Source organism: Ischnura elegans, chromosome 3 (assembly GCF_921293095.1).
Source record: "Ischnura elegans chromosome 3, ioIscEleg1.1, whole genome shotgun sequence".
Lineage (NCBI taxonomy): Eukaryota > Metazoa > Arthropoda > Insecta > Odonata > Coenagrionidae > Ischnura > Ischnura elegans.
The window spans coordinates 136496016-136514199 of NC_060248.1; the positions used below are offsets into that span (position 1 = coordinate 136496016).

The 18184-nt window shown below is 38.5% G+C and overlaps 1 protein-coding gene across 5 annotated transcripts in view; it reads right to left on the bottom strand.

The window, feature by feature from the left end:
• LOC124156628 (zinc finger protein 784-like) overlaps positions 1–18184 on the bottom strand; it is a 116858-nt gene that overhangs the window by 82370 nt on the left and 16304 nt on the right. For all 5 annotated transcript variants that reach the window (XM_046531286.1, XM_046531282.1, XM_046531284.1 and 2 more), the window contains one exon: positions 6851–7313. In XM_046531286.1, coding sequence (XP_046387242.1) covers positions 6851–7313 — 463 coding nt within the window. The remainder of the gene's footprint in view (positions 1–6850; positions 7314–18184) is intronic.

The following is an 18184-nucleotide window of genomic DNA, read 5'->3' on the forward strand; positions in this document are numbered from 1 at the left end:
TGGTCTATTTTTTAATGTTGATAAGTGTTTTGTTTTATCTTTTTCACGGAGAAAAAATGTAATCAAATGCAATTACCATATGGAAGAATCCAAATTGAATAGGACTAACGAATGGAAGGATCTAGGGGTCACCTTTGATAGCAAAATGTATTTCACCACACATATATTGAATATAAGCATAACTGCATGTAAACTTTTGGGCTTTATACACCGTATGTCAAAATATTTTGACTCTGAGATGGTACTTAAGACATTGTATTACTATTATGTAAGAAGTAAGTTGGAATATGGGTCAGTTATTTGGAATCCCTATTTAAAGAAACATATTGTACTGCTAGAGCAAGTTCAAAAGAGATTTTTAAGATTTCTATATTTTGTATTATATCATGTGTATCCGCTTTTCGAGAATTATGTCTGTTATAGTGATTTGTTAAGAGTATTTGGTCTCCATACCCTGCAAAATAGAAGAACCATAAACGACCTGCTATTTCTGCATGATGTCATTAATAAGGGTCAATGTTATGAATTGCTTAAGGAAATAAAAATAATAGTACCAAATGTTAATAGCCGGTTCAAAAGAACATTTTACATATCTAAGGTTAAAACAAATTATTGTTCCAATACGCCAATACGAAGGATCTGTGTACTATATAACAAAAACTTCAATGATTTAGACCTGTATCAAAAGAAAAACTGCTTTTTATGAGAATAAGATGTTAAGAATATGTTTCGCGACTGTGATAGTATTTAGTTAATATTTTTACCATTTGTTATCATGATTGTTACTTTTTTTGTGGCTGTGACCAATTTATTTTCTATTTTTTGTAGTTGTAATCATGTATTGTTCGCCCTATAATTATGTACATGTTGGGCGAACATTAAACATAATAAATAAATAAATAAATTAACATTTTTCGCAATTCGCCGCGAGTTAGGGTCGGCGGAAACACACCACGGAAGGCTCTGGTTACGGTTAATAACGACGATTCTGATTGGCTCATTCAGTGGGAGTCTCTGATTGGCCCTACAACGCTACGAATATTAAATTATTCCTATGAAAATAAAAATTTAACCGGAAAAAATTGTTATTGAGAATCAAATTTCACTCGATCGCGCCAAAATTTCATTTCTTTGATCGGGAGTTTTCGTAAAAGAGGAGTTCGTTCATCGGGGGTTTTCACTACTGTGTTTACATAGGCAATTGGCCGGACCAATAGCATTTGTTCGTTGATCGGAGTTCTTCGTTTAGCGGGTGAGGTTTTACTATTATTTTATTTGGCCAGTCAGTGGGTTAATACAAGCAAGTTGGAAAAATTCAAGAGAAGACCTGAGAGGCTACACTGAGGATGTTTTCGCCGCACGTAAAGAATTGAAATAAAACTATGAGTCGAAAACATGAATACACTGCAGATAATTTTTGCTATTGATTGTAAATCCTTGCATTAATTGTCATCGTTTATTTACTGTCAATGAAGCAACCTCGTGCTCCACATATTGAGCTTGTACGTTAATGCCTAAAAAAACGCTTAGCTAGTTAAATATTCAGCACGTACGCTACAATTATTTGAATAAAATAAAGTATATTTACAAAGGATGAGACGGTTCTTAGTTTTTTCGGTTCTTGGTACCGGTTCAGTATTCCCCCATTATGCACGCCGCACGGAATATGCCTTGAAGCACAGTTCACACACTGCATAGCATTAGGATCAATAGTGAAACTCCCCATACTCCTGACGGCATCATCGGTTAATTTGTTGTAAATTGTGAGTCAGTTCAAAATATATTCTGTATTCTGCGATGTATCTTAAATTGTTACTTTAAATGACAAATTATCTGCTTGCCTACCTGTCACAGTTATAATAGCTCAACAGCAAACTGCTTATCATGCTGGTACAGCGACAACATAGATAAACTAAGCGGTCGCAGCTTAGCCTGCATGGTAGATACGTCCACCACGCAGTGCTGTTGTGCACAGGGATGTGATGCGATATGAAAAAGCAATTTTAAAGCATGAAATTTCAATAGTTTTGGACCGCTGCCACTTTAAGGCACTGAACCGAAAAGGCACTTAACTGAAATTGCACGAAATGGAGTAGCACGAAACCTCCTCAAACCCAAAATGGCACTTTACGGAAAAAACTGCCAATCCGAAAAGGCATCATAGTTTCGTGCCATATAGTGGAATATAGTTTCGGATCTTACGCCTCACTCACTCAAAGGCGAAGAGGGGCTGGAGAGGAAGAACATTTATCAATCAAAATTCTAGGAGAGAGGGAATGGAGGGAAAGAGAAGGAAAGGCCTTTGGCCACTCAAATGAGGGAGCAAGCTGGGGAATTGCGCACGGGAGAAAAAGGGAAGGGGGGGGAACGTCCGTTTTCGGGACTCTATTGAGGGATTATATGGCACTTGCTGGGGTTGTCCACTCATTAAGAAAGGGTCAAGGAGTTGTTTGAGAGGGTTTGGGCATTGGGTGAAGACATAGGTAAAGAGATAATGGAAGTGGTCAAGAGTCTGTGGCGTCTGGGGAAAACGAGAGAGGGGATATCCAAGGGGTTAAGGAAAGATGAGAAGCGCAAGGGAAGGACAAAGCAAGGTGGAAGGGGGTTGGGGTTTACAACGCGAGAAGTGAGCGGCTACGGATCGGAGAAGGCGAAAAATAAACCAAGTATGAGAATTTATATTGGACAATTTTACGGAAGGTAGCGGTCTGGGGAGGTAGTGTCTTTATTTGAGAATGGAATATTGAGGGGACGTGGATGGTTTTCAAAAAGTTGACCATTTAATAAATTAATTTTATGAGACTGTACAATACAATACTCCTCTAGAACATCTGATCTTTTTTTCCTTTCTCTCTAGATAAATTACCTCTAATGCAAACTTTGCATAGAATTTCAGCATCCATGTGACTTTGCACTGCACTCCTTTGCAAATTCACATGTATGCTACGAGTTTATCAGGTGTTTTGCAGGAAGAAATGAATCATTTTGTGATTTCCAGCAGCTGTTATACTCTAATTCTTTTATTCAGGTGGCAACCTTTCTTCTTACCTGTAGATCATAAATTTGAGCATTTCACCTATTGTTAGTAATAGCACACCCCATCAGAGGAGGTGGCAATGTGTCTTTATTTTTGCACAGTAAATTTCCAAGAGTTGTTCTCGGAGTTGAAGTGCATTGTATGGTAAATAAATACTGTGGAAAATGCAAACAGTTTTATTGTTGTAGACCAGTTGCCAACAAATTAGTAACGAAAAATAATTTCTCTTTCACCCTTTCTTGAAGAAACTATCCCATTCTTTATGTCATCTCTCATAATAGTTACATCAAAAAATTACTATGCAAAAAGTTATTCTTTTGCTTTCCCAGTTAAAAGGTGACGAAAACTTAAACTCAGATGCTGTTGAGTCGTACGAAAGCAGATCATGAACAATCAAAAAGCACGATGTCATTATTATTGACACCTTTTAAGAAAGTTCTTCCAACCGTTTGACAGAGCACTAATTATCTAAGAGTTTACATAATGAAAAATTAATCCTGATATTACAGTGCCCTAGTGACATGGTGAGCACTCATAGAAAATTAGTGCAGGAATCGGGTAAATTAACGGAAAAAATTTACTGTCGAGACGGATTCTATCTGCGTAAACAGCACTTTTATTTTCTTTCAATTAAAAAAAAATTTTTAATTTTTAATTGACTGAATCGTCTAACACGGTAGTAGACATCCATGAAAAATAGCATGCATATTATAAAATAAGATCAAATAATATTAATATATATTATAATAATGTTTTAAGAACAATTTAAAATTTGGTATTATTTGTCAATACTTTTGCACCAGAGCCCCATGGAGGTTTCGGCATTATGAGTCCCTTGAAAATCTTTTGTACTCCCCTGTAACGAGCACTCTCGCATCGAAGGAAATCAAAGGTTCACAACTGCCCTAAGGCTTGGACGCAACTCAGCAGGATGCCGATCCTTTTCCTCTGCCTCAGTCCCAGACCCTTGAAGGATTAAAAGACTCCTTCACAATGCTAGTCCACGGTCAATTGACTGAAATAGTCGTGTTTTATATAATCAAGCATTTGCTGATCCCATCGATTATTTAATATAAAATGAATTCCCTGTGTTTTTCTGAGCGTGAAGAAATTTAAGCGAAGTTCTAACGATCATATTGACGGATTTAGAATATTTCTATTCCATATCAGATGATTTGAAACTGAAATGAACTCCGTTGAAATTAATGCTAGAACTCCGATTGAAATTTCCACGTGATAAGCGAAAAATGAAGAGTTCATTTCTAACTTCAGAAATATAAGGTAAGGTAAGCTACGAATATATATTTGGAACAAAAAACGCAAGTAGCAGTGGATGAGAAGCAGAGGGGATAGAAAAGGGTTGTTCAATTTGAGGAAGGGCCTGGGTTCAAGGGATATCCACATTAGCTGGTCTTTTGTGTCCGCATCGGTCCCTTTCTTAAACCCCGCGCGGCACATCCGCACGGTCAGGCACTTTAGCCGCCCGGCACAAAACTATACGACGCGGAAAATAAAGTGTATGGGATACTATAATTTTAAAAGTGAAAAGTTTCGTGCCAGCCTGGTGCGAAATGAATCAGATTGTTTAGTGCCCGGATCACATCCCTGGTTGTGCACACACCTAAGACCACTTTCAGACGAAATGATTTTTCGCCAGCCAATGTTCACGGTACATGGCATTGCAGAAAGTCATCTTGTTTGAAAGCCACCTGTAATTCACATAAATATCACCCTGAAAAACGTCGTTTCATCTGAAAACGGCCTCCTTGTAGCAATGTGTGTATATCACGCCATAGACGGTGACAGCATTGCTGAGCCAGACTGAAGGCGATCAAAGGTTTGATTTGACGCATTTGAAGACATCAACAGAGATTTATGGTAATTTGAAACAACGGCACCGTGCTGTCGACGGTGGGCAGCAAAAAGTCAACTTGTTTGATAACAGCCGAGGCGGCTGCAGAAATGTTACAATGTTGGCGATAGCGACAAAACTGACTAACCCTAAAATGCACGTGTTAGCAAGCAACTGTCAAAAGAAAAGAAGTAGGATGCCAGGCAATCGGAAAGTTATATAATGCATATTTTTCATCTTTTTTCTCTGCCACGGCAAATTAGAAATTATGATTTTGAATTACTTTCGGAGTAATTATAAGGACGACCAATTTTTACAGCAATTATGGGTTGAAATATATAAAAAAATTTCTTAAGATAATCGTCATCTGATGATTATAAAAAAACGCACAGTTACCGCAGAACAGTGATGGGCACTGTGTGAGTGAGTCAGTTCAAATGTGTGACGCAGCAGATGGAGCTGTGAGGCGAGAGAGTCATGACTCCCTTCCATGTGCACACAACTGACTCCCTTCGCACACACTGTGTGCTGGAATTGTGCACGGCGAAGTCAGACTCTGGCGCTCACGACTCCCTCAGCGCACTCTGTACGTGTTGTAGCCGGACTCCATGCGCACATGACCCCTTCCACAAACATTTTCTGTGTGAGGCTCATCACACGTTTGGCGGGTCAAAGGAAGTACATAGCACTTTTCGCAAGTAGCGCACTGCACACCTTTTCACGCCGCTTCAAAGATTCTCCTGATCCATTTTCTGGGTATTCCTCTAAAGAATCTCTAAAAAATAAGAAAAGAATATGACCCTGATCGTGATTCTCTCTCCTGCATGATTCATGCATCGTGAAAGAAAAATGGTGGAAGATGCTCATGTAAAAGTTTTCGGCAACGGCAAATTTATGAAAATAACACGAGACAGAAATGAAAATTTGTTCTAACACAAACAACTAAGATTAATCGAGGAAATCAATTATTAATTGTTAATATGATCATGTAGCTTCGGAGGGAATATTTTGTTACAGCAGAATTCTTTAAATTGTCGTTACCAGTAATCACAGGGGATGGAATACACTTTCTGTCTTCATGAAAGATATAACGTAACGGCAGAAATGGTTCCTCAGTTCTATCACCTGTTAAACATTGTGACTAAACAATAGGTGATTGATTTGAAATCAATTTTTCAAATTGTGATCTTGGAAATGTTGCATAAATGTTCATTCAGAAATCCCCCCCTTCCCCTTTCTTCTACTCCCCTCTCCCCCCTCCCCTCAACCCAGAAGCACCTTGATAAGTTGCACTGTGCGAGTGGCTCTCAGGAGTGTGCTGTGAGCGGTGAGGCAGCTCCACAAAAAGAGTCGTTTATGCCAACACTACTGCAAAAGCAAATACAAATTCTCTACAACGTTAATAAAAAACATTTTGACTGTTTTGTGTTTGCATAGCCCAGTTTTGCCAAAGCAACCCATTAGAAAGTTGAAACTTAGCAGACGTCAGCCACCACGACATGCGGCAAAACTCAAAAGGTGTTTGGCCGCCACCGTGGCGACTGAACGCTGCACAGACTGAACGGTGTCAGCAGTCAGGTCACTCTGGTGCATAATATGAATGTACAGAACAAATTTTTTGTATATTTGTGCAAAATTAAATCGCGTGTATCATACACATCACTGATCCTATTTCATAGCGTGACTATATGCACAGGGGGATTGAAGGGACAAGAAATTTTGGAATTTTTTTCGGCAATGATTCCTAAAAGAAACGTTCTCACGAACTTCGTCATAATGAACCTCCGGTTTTTAGAGAACAATGAGTCTACTGTAATAGAATACCAGCAAGTGAAGGAAGAAATAATGAAAATAAATAGAGGCTCAACTTAATTATTCCAAGAGGCTATTATGCATCTTCAAAATAGACATAACTTGCTGGCTGGGAAAAGATTTAAAAAAAAATGTTTGCAGTCTTTTACCTTCTGTCCTTGCTTGCAGCACTACTTTTCTTCTTCTTCTTCTTCTTTGGAGTCACCTGCTGCTGCTGTTGCTGAATCTGTGGAGATCCAATTTGCGAGCCACACCCCACAACACCAGGGACCACCGCTGAGACTGTGGGGCCTACATCCTTGCGCTGCTCGGCCGAGTATTTCAGGAAGTGGTGGAGGCTGAGAGGTAGAGTGGATGCCGGGAGGCGTGAGAGGTAATCTGCCACAGTGGCAGACCCCTGGTCCCAGACCCCGGCACCCCCTGCAGCGGCAATCGCAAGCCTTCCGGCCACATCTTCGTCAACTTCTTCCTTGGCTTCGACGACAGCGTCCTCCTCCCTTACGATGCCACTCCCATCCTCTGCCTTCACCCTCTTCTCGCTCGTTTTCTTGCTCTTTGCAACGGCCCCTTTGCACAAGTCCTGGGGCTGCAAATCTCCTTCACAGCCCACCGCTGCATCAGAGGCAACATTCAAATTGAGAAAGTGCATGAATAGAATATTCAATAGTCTCCACTAGTTCTCCATTCTAGAGAAAAAATGATTAGACAACGGTAAATTAAAGTGACTTTAGTGACAAAAACTCTTTACTGTTCAACATTTTTTTTGTGTTTCAATCTAAATCTCAGATGTTTCCTGATGCGTGACCATCATTCTCAGGCTTACCACTTGATAAGAGTCACCAAGTTGATCAATGTTTCCATGAGAATGGGACCATAACAATTAAAAATCTACAATGAAAGGAGGTAGACCAATGCTCCAAACATCCACACAATGAGATGAAGAATTGCTAAGGTGTCACTTCTATATTGCTCAATTATTGTGTTACTTTGAACATCAGCTCAAAGAAAACAAAAGGGTGACCAAGAAGAAATATTTCCCCACCTCAACCACTGCAGAGCATGCATTACACCAAAACACAAGATTTCAACACGACTGCCAAGGAAAAGAGTTCATAAAAAAGACAATTGTAAAAGGAAAATCATACGAAAGATCTCAATTGTGAGAGGACAGTTGTCCACTCTTTCAAGGTCAAAAAAAGCTTTTCAATGTAGTACATGGTGGAATTTCATACATGGCTTGGCCAAATAGAATCCTCTCAGTAGAATACTTGCTACTACAACCACTACTGAAAAATTTTATACATATTCATGACTTTCCAATTCTGACATTAACATGTCCCGTGCTCACGATGTAACACCTACATCATGGCAGTTGCTAGCGAGTGACTGAGGACATAAGGGCTACGCCATGATTCCCTCTTGTGGCATATTCCACCCCAAGCACCAGCCACCTGCGGCAGCGTTTGAGAGACGGACAGTCAGGGTGTCTCCCGTGTGGGCATAGCTACAAACAAAAATATTTTTTCATTATTTTCTGTTTTTTCTTATTATATATATTTGTTTTGATGAGCAAGGACATCTTTTGAGGCGAGTTATTTATCTATTATATTTTTACTTCCACCTTATAATGTGGAAAACAGCAGTATCCTTCCTAGGTTGTATTTTATTTCTTCATAATTTTTTTTACAGATCATCAAGACAAATTTGGAAAAGGAAACCCTTCTCCCTGTATAGACCCCTCATCCCATGGGAAGGATCCCTCCCCCTCTTTCTTCTCATTCCATGTGTCAAGGGAAACTTTGAGACCAAGGATATGTACAGCTGAAGGGTGCCAGCCAGGAAAAAGAAGTTCAAGACAGTTGTTTCATGCAATCACTCCTGCAATAAAACCTCATTGGAAGAACTTCATTGCTTTCCTCATTGACTACGAAAACCATCCAACAATTTGATCTTTGGATTTTACTTATTCAAAGTAAAATCTTTCAAAATCGTTGGCACAATAAAGCATGGTTGCGCTAGAAGTGGGTCCTGGTCGCTCTCATAGAGGCGAGGGTTTACCCAATCGTACTCTTCCATCCTTATCCCAACCCCGGAGGCGTCGACGGGCTCCCATCGCAGCGGCGGCGCCTCCACCCTTCCTCCTTCCCATTCCACTCCCCTCCCCGGGTGCACAGGCACATCAGTTGCATCACTGGGTGCCAGCTCCAGTGCGTTGTATCCTTCGAAGAACTCCCCTTGGGATCTCATTCTTCTTGATTACAAAAACCCAACACTTATGAAGGAAACACGGCATATCTGCGCATTCTGCAAGGTTCCGCTGCAAAAATAGCCATGTTTCACCAAACACCATGAAATACCAAAGAACTAAATTCTCCAGTGAGTAAATTGCTTCAAATTTTATTAAAATATGATAAAAAATAAACATGCTAAACCAGGTATCATGTATCAATGTTGTTTATATTACGGCTCATTTAAATAACCGGCTCCACCAGAAGAGATTGAATTTAAATATGTCTGCAGTCCAAAACGTGTTAAGGATGTGAAGCAAGGAAATAGTTGCCCCATAAAAATTATAAGTGGAAGTTAAATGGGGAGTTGGATGGGAAAGAGCTTGGAGATCCTAAGCCCAAAAAGTGTTCACTGGCATCAAGTAGAAGTTTCAAGATAATCATCAAGCTCATCAATTGGTCAACAACCCTAAGATCGGACACCTACATAGTAATTGCCTTTCAAATACATACTTCTTTTCCAAACACATACTTTGTTTTTAGGTCTCCCTTTTCCATTGTTGCCCTTTACTTGCCCCTTGTCTCCATGAGGCCATCATTAGGGTGGGCCAAAAAAGTTTTTTTTTTCCTGATCAAATTTGCCCTGTGCGCGAAAGTTGCGAAATGATATAAGGATCTCGCACACAAAATTTTTTAAAAATCGGATCATATTAACCACTGCCGCCCGAGCTCTAAAGTTTAAAAATTTGCGAAAAATCAGGCTGATTTCAGGATCAAACGGCTATGAAGACGAATTTCATGAAAATATGGGATAATGGATAACACTAAAGATTGGATACTTGTTTGTAGATTATAAAAATGAAATTTGAAGTTTATTTTTCAAAATCTATGGTTCAAACACTGTCTATGAATTAACAACAAAATTAGAGTATAGACCACCCGCACGACACAATTCATTTTTGTCTACGTTTCTAAAATTCCATTTGGGGGCTACATCGCGGGTAAAGTAATATTTATTTCGATTGAATTTAAGTTTTTAGCAAATACGTCATCACATGCTAGTAAATAATCCAACAAAAAGTAATAATAGGGTAAGTTATTTCAAATTAACATCAATTATAATGATGAATAACGTACCTGTGGAGCTATTTTCAACAAGAAATTCATCCAAGGCTGAGAAAGAACAGAACCTGATCACCAAGCATTTCACTAAGTAGCTCTCCGCTTGTTTCGTGAAGAAACTACCAAGTACTCACCACGAGGAAGTGGTTACCATTGAGTTCCACCCGTGTCCCCTAACCAACCTTCCAAAGAATTACGTGAGGATTTACGCAATGGTGAAAATAGAGAAAAAACATACCAGATATGGAGTGCGTGATATTTATTGCCCCCAAAAGTTCAGGGGTAATGATTTGCCCACTTATGATGAGATGATGAAAATGTTTTTATACTCTCGGTACATTGAAGAAGAAAGTTAAAATACCATTTTTCCCTGCCGGGAATCGCAGAGACAGTGGCTTATGCCATTGACGACATTTGGCATAGATCCTCTATCCCAGTTGTTGGATATAGGCAAATTGTTAGACGGATCATTCAATATCATGGAAACAATCGCAATATTCTTCGATCTGTCAACAAAAATGCTTTCATTAATCTGAAACAAGACTTTCTTCGTTACGCACATCAGCTTTTTGATGTTGCAGCATGTAAATTGCTTTATTGGGACTGATTGTGTTTGTGATATTCCTTCAAAAAAGCCTAGTTTAGAATGGGAAACCCCTATGGACAGAGAGGAGGCAGGAAAATGATTATAGGCGCCATCGATGTGCAGGAGACCAATAATAGGAAGAGGAGGCTTTGCAGGTTAGAAGAAAGAAAGGAACACCCGAATGCTCCACTCTATTTTATCATAACACTTCTGTTTGGAAGACTCAGGTGATGAAATGACATTGAAGGATGAGTTATCTGATGCCAGTGAAGGAGGGGATTTCAAGGAAAAAAGGTCAGTGTAAATAATTTGAAATTTTCAAGATTTGCCTCAGCCTGACAACGATTTTGCATATCAAACCGTGCCTCTGCAGCACTTACATCTGCGCACCTCGTAGATATCGGGTTGGTAACTCAAGGAGTCGATTTACTTGTTTTTGACGAGAACAAAGTTAGAAGGGAAAGGGAAAGAATGCGCACGTCTCTTTGGAGGAATGTGGGAACTGTTCAACTGCAAGCGCTTTACTTCGACGAGAGGAAAGACTCTGCTTTCGTTTATAGTCAATCAAAGCGAAAAACAATAGTGGAGGAGCATGTAACTCTCGTTTAAGAGCCTCGTTCACACTACTTAGTGCACGTCACGCCATATGTCAGCAAATCTATTGGCCTCTAAGATTCCATCATGAATTTTCTAGCGGAGGAAATGATCATTATCGATGGACTACAAGCAATTGGGTGTGATGGAACTACGGTTAACACCGGAAGACATGCCGGAGTAATCAGGAGAATGGAAATGGCCCTAAGAAGACCTTTGCATTGGTTTGTCTGCTTCATTGCAATGAACTTCTGTTGAACATCGTCAAAAGAACTGATGACCTTGGCAAAATTTGTTACAGAAGTTTACGCTCCAATGCAGTTTTCAATAAAATTCAGACCACATTGCACGGAAGGCCCGAAGCATATTATGAACATGATTCTTCTTATGAAATATATGGATAGAGACATCAAATTACGCTTCTACTCTATAATTCTGGGAAATGTAATTTTACTCACCCAGAGAATATTCTGCTTGCAATGTTAGCCGAGGAACGCAGAAAAATTCGTGCAATGGCCATCACAAAGACATTGAAATCAAGAGAAACTCAGCGGGAGGAATTGAGGAATTTCAAAATTCCAAAGCTAAACTTCGATGTTCAAAATTATATCGACTTGGTTGAATGGCAAGCAATTGAGGTAAATCGACCACCATTGGCAGCTGGGATGACAAAGACTTGGAAGACCTTGTTACTGAAAGTGCTGTATTAGAAGTACCTTATTTTCCCGGCCACATACAACCAGTTGAAAGGATGGTACAAATGGAAAGGATGGCTTTTAACGTTGGCATCAAAATCCGTGTGCAATACAGAATGCAGGCATGAATGGGAATTATTGTTCATAGGAGACAGAGAAATTCAGCCGAAATTCGAAAAAAAAAAATCACAATATCATTTTGTCAAATGGATGTGCTTACACAATCGTGTCCTTTGAAAGGTCGGCTGGGGGGACACGGGTGGAACTCGATGGTAGCCACTTCCTCGTGGTGAGTACTGGGTAGTTTCTTCATGAAACAAGCGGAGAGCTACTTAGTGAAATGCTTGGTGATCAGGTTCTGTTCTTTCTCAGCCTTGGCTGAATTTCTGAAATCAGCCTGATTTTTCGCAAATTTTTAAACTTTAGAGCTTGGGCGGCAGTGGTTAATATGATCCAATTTTTAAAACATTTTGTGTGCGAGATCCTTATATCATTTCGCAACTTTCCCGCAGAGGGCAAATTTGATCAGGAGAAAAAAAACCTTTTTTCGGCCCACCCTAGCCATCATGTCTTCTTACTAAGGTTTACACGAGGCTCCTCTCCTCTCCTACCCTTCTCAGGACTTCCTCATTAAGAACTCAGTTGATCCATTTGATCCTCATCATTTTTCTGTAGCACCACATTTCCAAGACCTCTACCCTTGATCTCTCCAATGCTGTCACTGTCCATGCCTCACTCCCACAAAGAAGCACACTCAAAATGTAAGTTCTTATAAACTGTTTCCTTACTTCCATGTTTATGGTTCCCACAGTTTCAAGCTACCCGAGAACAATGGGAAATGGTTTCTTCCCATTCTTTCAAACTCTCCCCCTTGCCTTCTCACCAGTAGAACTCTTCTCATGCCACCTGCCTTCATGTGCCCCAATTTTAGAGTCAGGCTGCTAGCATGAGTCCCCTAATGTTCTTCAGGGTGACAAACAATAACTTTCCTCAGCTAGTGCTTTGCCTCCATAGGATTTCAATATTAGTAATAATCACCAGATAAAAAAGAGAGTGAGTCCAAATACAATGAGTTTCTGACATAATTTAAGTGTGTTAAGCATGATACCATTAATTTAATTTATCCTTGCATCACAAGTTTTTATGTTTGACCGCACTCAAAAAGCACTATAAAAAAATTTCTCAACAAAAACATCCTCTTTGTGTGCCCTATGAGCAACAGTATCATTTGCATTTCCCCATGCGTAACATACTCATTTAGCGGCCTTAGCATTTAATTTTAACGAGGGTGGATTACAATTTTTTGTATTACTCTAATTGATAGGCACACAGATTAGAACATGGCAAGACCAATATTCTACACTGTCTGAGCAGCATTATCTCCAAAGAAACAAGCATTGCATGAGCACACTCAAACAAGATGAGATGGACATAAGAACCCAAACTGCATAAATCACATAGCTCACCCATCTTTGCCTTGTCACTAAATTGCAAAATCTGACGTGTTTGTTCCTCGGCTCCCTTGTTCTCCAAAATCTAGCTGCAATGAAAGGGCAGGTGAGCAGCAGACTGATTCTACTCCACCATCCCTCCCCTTCCCTTTGCTCACTCCATTGTCTCAGTCTAGCTCCCATTACTCGCAGCAACTACTGCTCTCTGACTGGGCATGTTTTTGTCATCATAATCATGAAATCCTCTCGCCTCAAAAACATGCGTTAGACCATTCATGCAGCTCACATTGTTTCACTCGGTCTGTAACCTACTTGTGTTAGCAAAGATTTCAAGCCAAACTACAAGAATTAACAGTATAGAGTAAAAAGGACTTCAGCATTACGAATCAAGTACATATGTAGAATAGTGTCAGCATATGGAAGAAAGATCACAGGATGAGGAATTACAAAGGTTAGTAAAGACATAAGCATTTTAAAAAATGAGAAGCTACTTGGTAAGAACTAAGGCATCTGGTGAGACTTGCTATTGAATACTTTATGGCAGTCTACCGAAAGAGGAAGTCGGTAGAAGAGTGTAATAGTGGATAACTGGGATTACAGCAAAAAAAAGCACACGAGCATATTACTGGAACTAATACATAGCTCCATACTTCCATATCAATATTCTACAGGCAAATCACAAGAATCAACATTAATGAGGCACTAAAAGGAAATTTCTTCATGAGAAAAATAGAAATAACTACTAGTGTGACACCACAACTCACCATTAGCTCAAATGTGAGCCACAGGAGATATTTCATCAAAACATTTTGGAGCTGAATCCATAACATTCATTGACTTCACAAAAACAAATTTTTTAGCTACAGGAGTCAACAAGAAGGGGAAAATATTATGTTCTCAATTATATTAGAGCATGAATCCCCAGTTGGACCTAGACAGTTGCCTTGCTCATGTGTAAATCACAATAATATTAAACTATGGCTGATCAAATTAGCATTCTTATTATGATTAATAGTATCCTAATATATAGTTGAGAAATTTTGCACACAGCATACTGAGACACATCCAGGCCTGTCCTCCCTCATAGTAAGCAATATCCATGTGATTTTATTTCCATTCTAATACCTGAAGGACCAGTTAGTAATAAGTACGAAAACACATCGCTCCTTCAACGTGGGAGCTCCATTCACTCTACTCTCGGAGCTTTACCAGAAAGGAACATGGCCAGGCGTCCAAGTTCAGGTTTAAAAAAGTGAAAGAAGACTTAGCTGACAGAAACAGTGAAGTCGTCCCTACCACAGTGTGCTTAGAAAGTGTACAGCAGAAGGAAATAATATCCAATTTCGTGAGTAATGAGTTGAGTTGCGTCATAAATGAAGGCGAAGTGTCCGAAAGTGCACCCTCTACAGCAAAAGAAAAATAAACGGAGAAAATCGTTATGAGAGGTCAACGTGGTATCAGAAAACCGAAGTCAATGTAACTAGGATGGAAAGTGTTTAATGTTCAGTGTTTACGGAACAAAATAAGTGAACTGGAACACTACCTACATTACAACAAATATAATATCCTGTGTCTTACAGAACACTGGATGGATGAGGAAGAAGGTGACACTTATCACATCACCGGCTTTAATAAGGTAAACATGTATTGTAGAACCTGCTATAAAAATGGTGGTTGTGCTATCTATGTTGAGGAACATATTTTTTGTAAAAAACTACGTTTAAGAGTGAGTAGTGCAGACAAACACAGCGAATTTACAGCTGTAGCCCTACAGGGTTGCAATTTGGTAATTGTGTGTGCATACAGATCACCCTCCGGAGACATGGAAATTTTTCTTCACTTACTGGAAACCCTATGTGAGCAAATCGACAAGATGATTAAATCTATTATAATTTGCGGTGATATAAATCTTGATGTCACCAAAAAAGTTAAAGATGCTAAATTGTTGGAGGCTTTGCTTAAGTCATACAATTTATTTCGCATTAATTTGCATTTTGCATCGTTCTCCAAATAGAGGAAGCTCATGTCAAGATAACATTATAACAAACATAAAAGCAAGCGACTACGAAGTAGGAATTGATGATCCATTAATCTCAGATCACAAGCTACTTTGGGTTAAAATCAAATATACAGATTTTTTAATGCAGTACCAAATAAATTAATAAAATCTAGGCCAATGACTGAGGAAGGTATTTTGGATTTCAGGAAAATATTGGCAGATGTCGATTGGGAGGACATATTTGAATTTATCGATATTGATACTATTGATATTCAAATGTTTCTAAATGAAATATTTGTTATTTATAATCACTGCTTTCCTGAAAAGTGCAGAATAGTCAAAGCTCACAAAAGGAAAAAGGCTTTACTGGATATGAGGAAACAACTTTTGATACTGCTCAAGGAATATACAAATAAAAAGACAGTAGACGCAAAATCTAAGTATTACCAATACAAAAAAAACGTATAGAATGCGGATAATGCAATAAAAGAGAAAATAATGAAAATTTAATCAAAAATGCAAACAATATATGTAAAGCGGCTTGGCAAGTGATAAAGAAAGAATGCAATCAACTGCATAAATACACAGAGCTGGAGATAGACCCTAATGAGTTTAATTTTTTTTTTATTTTATTTTTTCATTCAAGATGGCGCCGGTAACGTACAGTTTACGAAGTAGCTCCCGTAAAAATAATACCTTGACTAATATTAAGTGTGGAAAATGTCGAACGAATGTTACAACTGGTATAATTTGTAGTCTCTGTGGCGATTGGTATCACCACAAATGTACAGAATTGGATCCAAATGCTACATTTCCCGAAGTTTGGTTCTGCAGTGAAAGGTGTAAACAAAGCCACATTGACGAGCAAAATCCTGAGTGCGCGTCCATCGTCTCGGAAATTGATCTCAAGACATTGAGAAATGAATTGCATGTGATAAAGTCAATTAACAGTGAATTAGTGAAAGAAAATGCGAATTTAACTCAAAGGCTAAATGAGCTCGAGTGTATCATTAGTGAATCTATACCAGGTGCATACAGTGCGCGCTCAAATGTTTCAACTACAAAGCCTGCATGGACTACCGTGAAAACTAAAGCGGCGACAAAAAATAACGGCAAACAATCGTCAGATGAGAAAAGTATTTCTCTTCAAAATAAATTCCAGCTCCTCAGTGACGAATTTGGAACTGATTTTCAAAGTACTGCTGAACACTCTGAAGAGAGATTTTTTCTTCCGGCTGCACATCACGAGAAACTCAAACCAAGAGCTTCTGGGACAAAGAAGAGGCCCGCGACAAAAAGGAAGGTATCTATTTACTCCGACAGTCACGGTCGAGGTATAGCGGGTATGCTAAATGACATTATTGGAGACCAAAATTTGTGTTTTGATGGTACGGTGAAACCAGGAGCTGACTTTAAAGATGTGGTTAATGGGTGTCAGAATATTAGTGAAAAATTTACTGGAAGTGATTTCATGGTTCTAGTAGGGGGAACAATTGATGTCTATCATAACAAATCCAGCTGTGTAATTGAAACCTTGAAGAAATTGCTTCCTGAGTTGTCACACACAAATGTAATTGTCTGCCACTTACCATATCGGTACCACTTACCGACAACTTCTTGTGTAAATATAGAAATAGAAAAGGTAAATGCATTCATCTCTAAAATTTGCCAAAGTTTTAAAAATGTATGGATCCTTAATATTGGTAAACTTGATCGTAGGCTCCATACAACTCATGGTTTACATTTAAACAAGCAGGGAAAACGTTTTCTTTCCAATGAAATAATTAAGGTTTTGACAAAAGTAAAAACTACTCCAAACTCCTACTCTGCATATGTTGGCACTAGACCTGAATCGAACCCTCTGTCTATTTGACTAAACAAGAAGCTCAATGTACTTCATCAAAATATTCAATGTGTTAGAAATAAGGTCCTTGAATTGGAAACAATTTTATCCACATTAGAAACCAATATTGATGTGCTATGCTTAACTGAACATTGGTTAACTAAGTCAGAAAGTGAGCATTTTTATCTAGCAAATTATAATCTAGTTAGTCTTTATTGCAGAACAAATTGCAAAAATGGAGGTACAGCTATTCTTGTCAGAAATAATATTAAAGCCAAAACACTATCTTTTACTTCATTTCTAAATGAGGAAAAAAACTTTGAGCATTCTGTAGTTGAAATCTATCTTCCCAACGGTAGTATTTTTATAGTTTGTTTCTATAGATCTCCAAACAGCCTTGAAGATGTATTCTTAAATAAATTAGATACTCTTATTAGCTTACTTAAAAACAAAAAGAAACCAATTTTAATATGTGGTGATTTCAATATAGATTTCTTGAAGAATTCCAACATCAAACGTGATTTACTTGCTATTCTGTGCTCTCATGATATGAAAGAAACGATTAAAGATGCAACAAGGATCAACTCATGTCTTGATCAATTTATTATTGGGAATGACTTTTATGAAAATACCTCTGAAGTTACTTGTACAGGGCTTTCTGATCACAAAGCAATTCTCTTATCTCTATCATATGACGATGGAAAAAATAAAAAGTTAAATGCAGAAATTATTTATAAAAGAACATATGATCCTTATAGTCTACAATATTTCAATACATTATTGTCTAAAGAAACTTGGGATGATATTAATTACTCTACTGATCTTGATACTAAAGTTAACAGCTTTATCAATACCATTACTTATCACCATGATTTAGCATTCCCCCTTTAAAAAATTGCCAAGCATAATAAAAGTAAACCTGAAAATAGTCCTTGGATAACAAGAGGAATAATTATTTCTTGTGA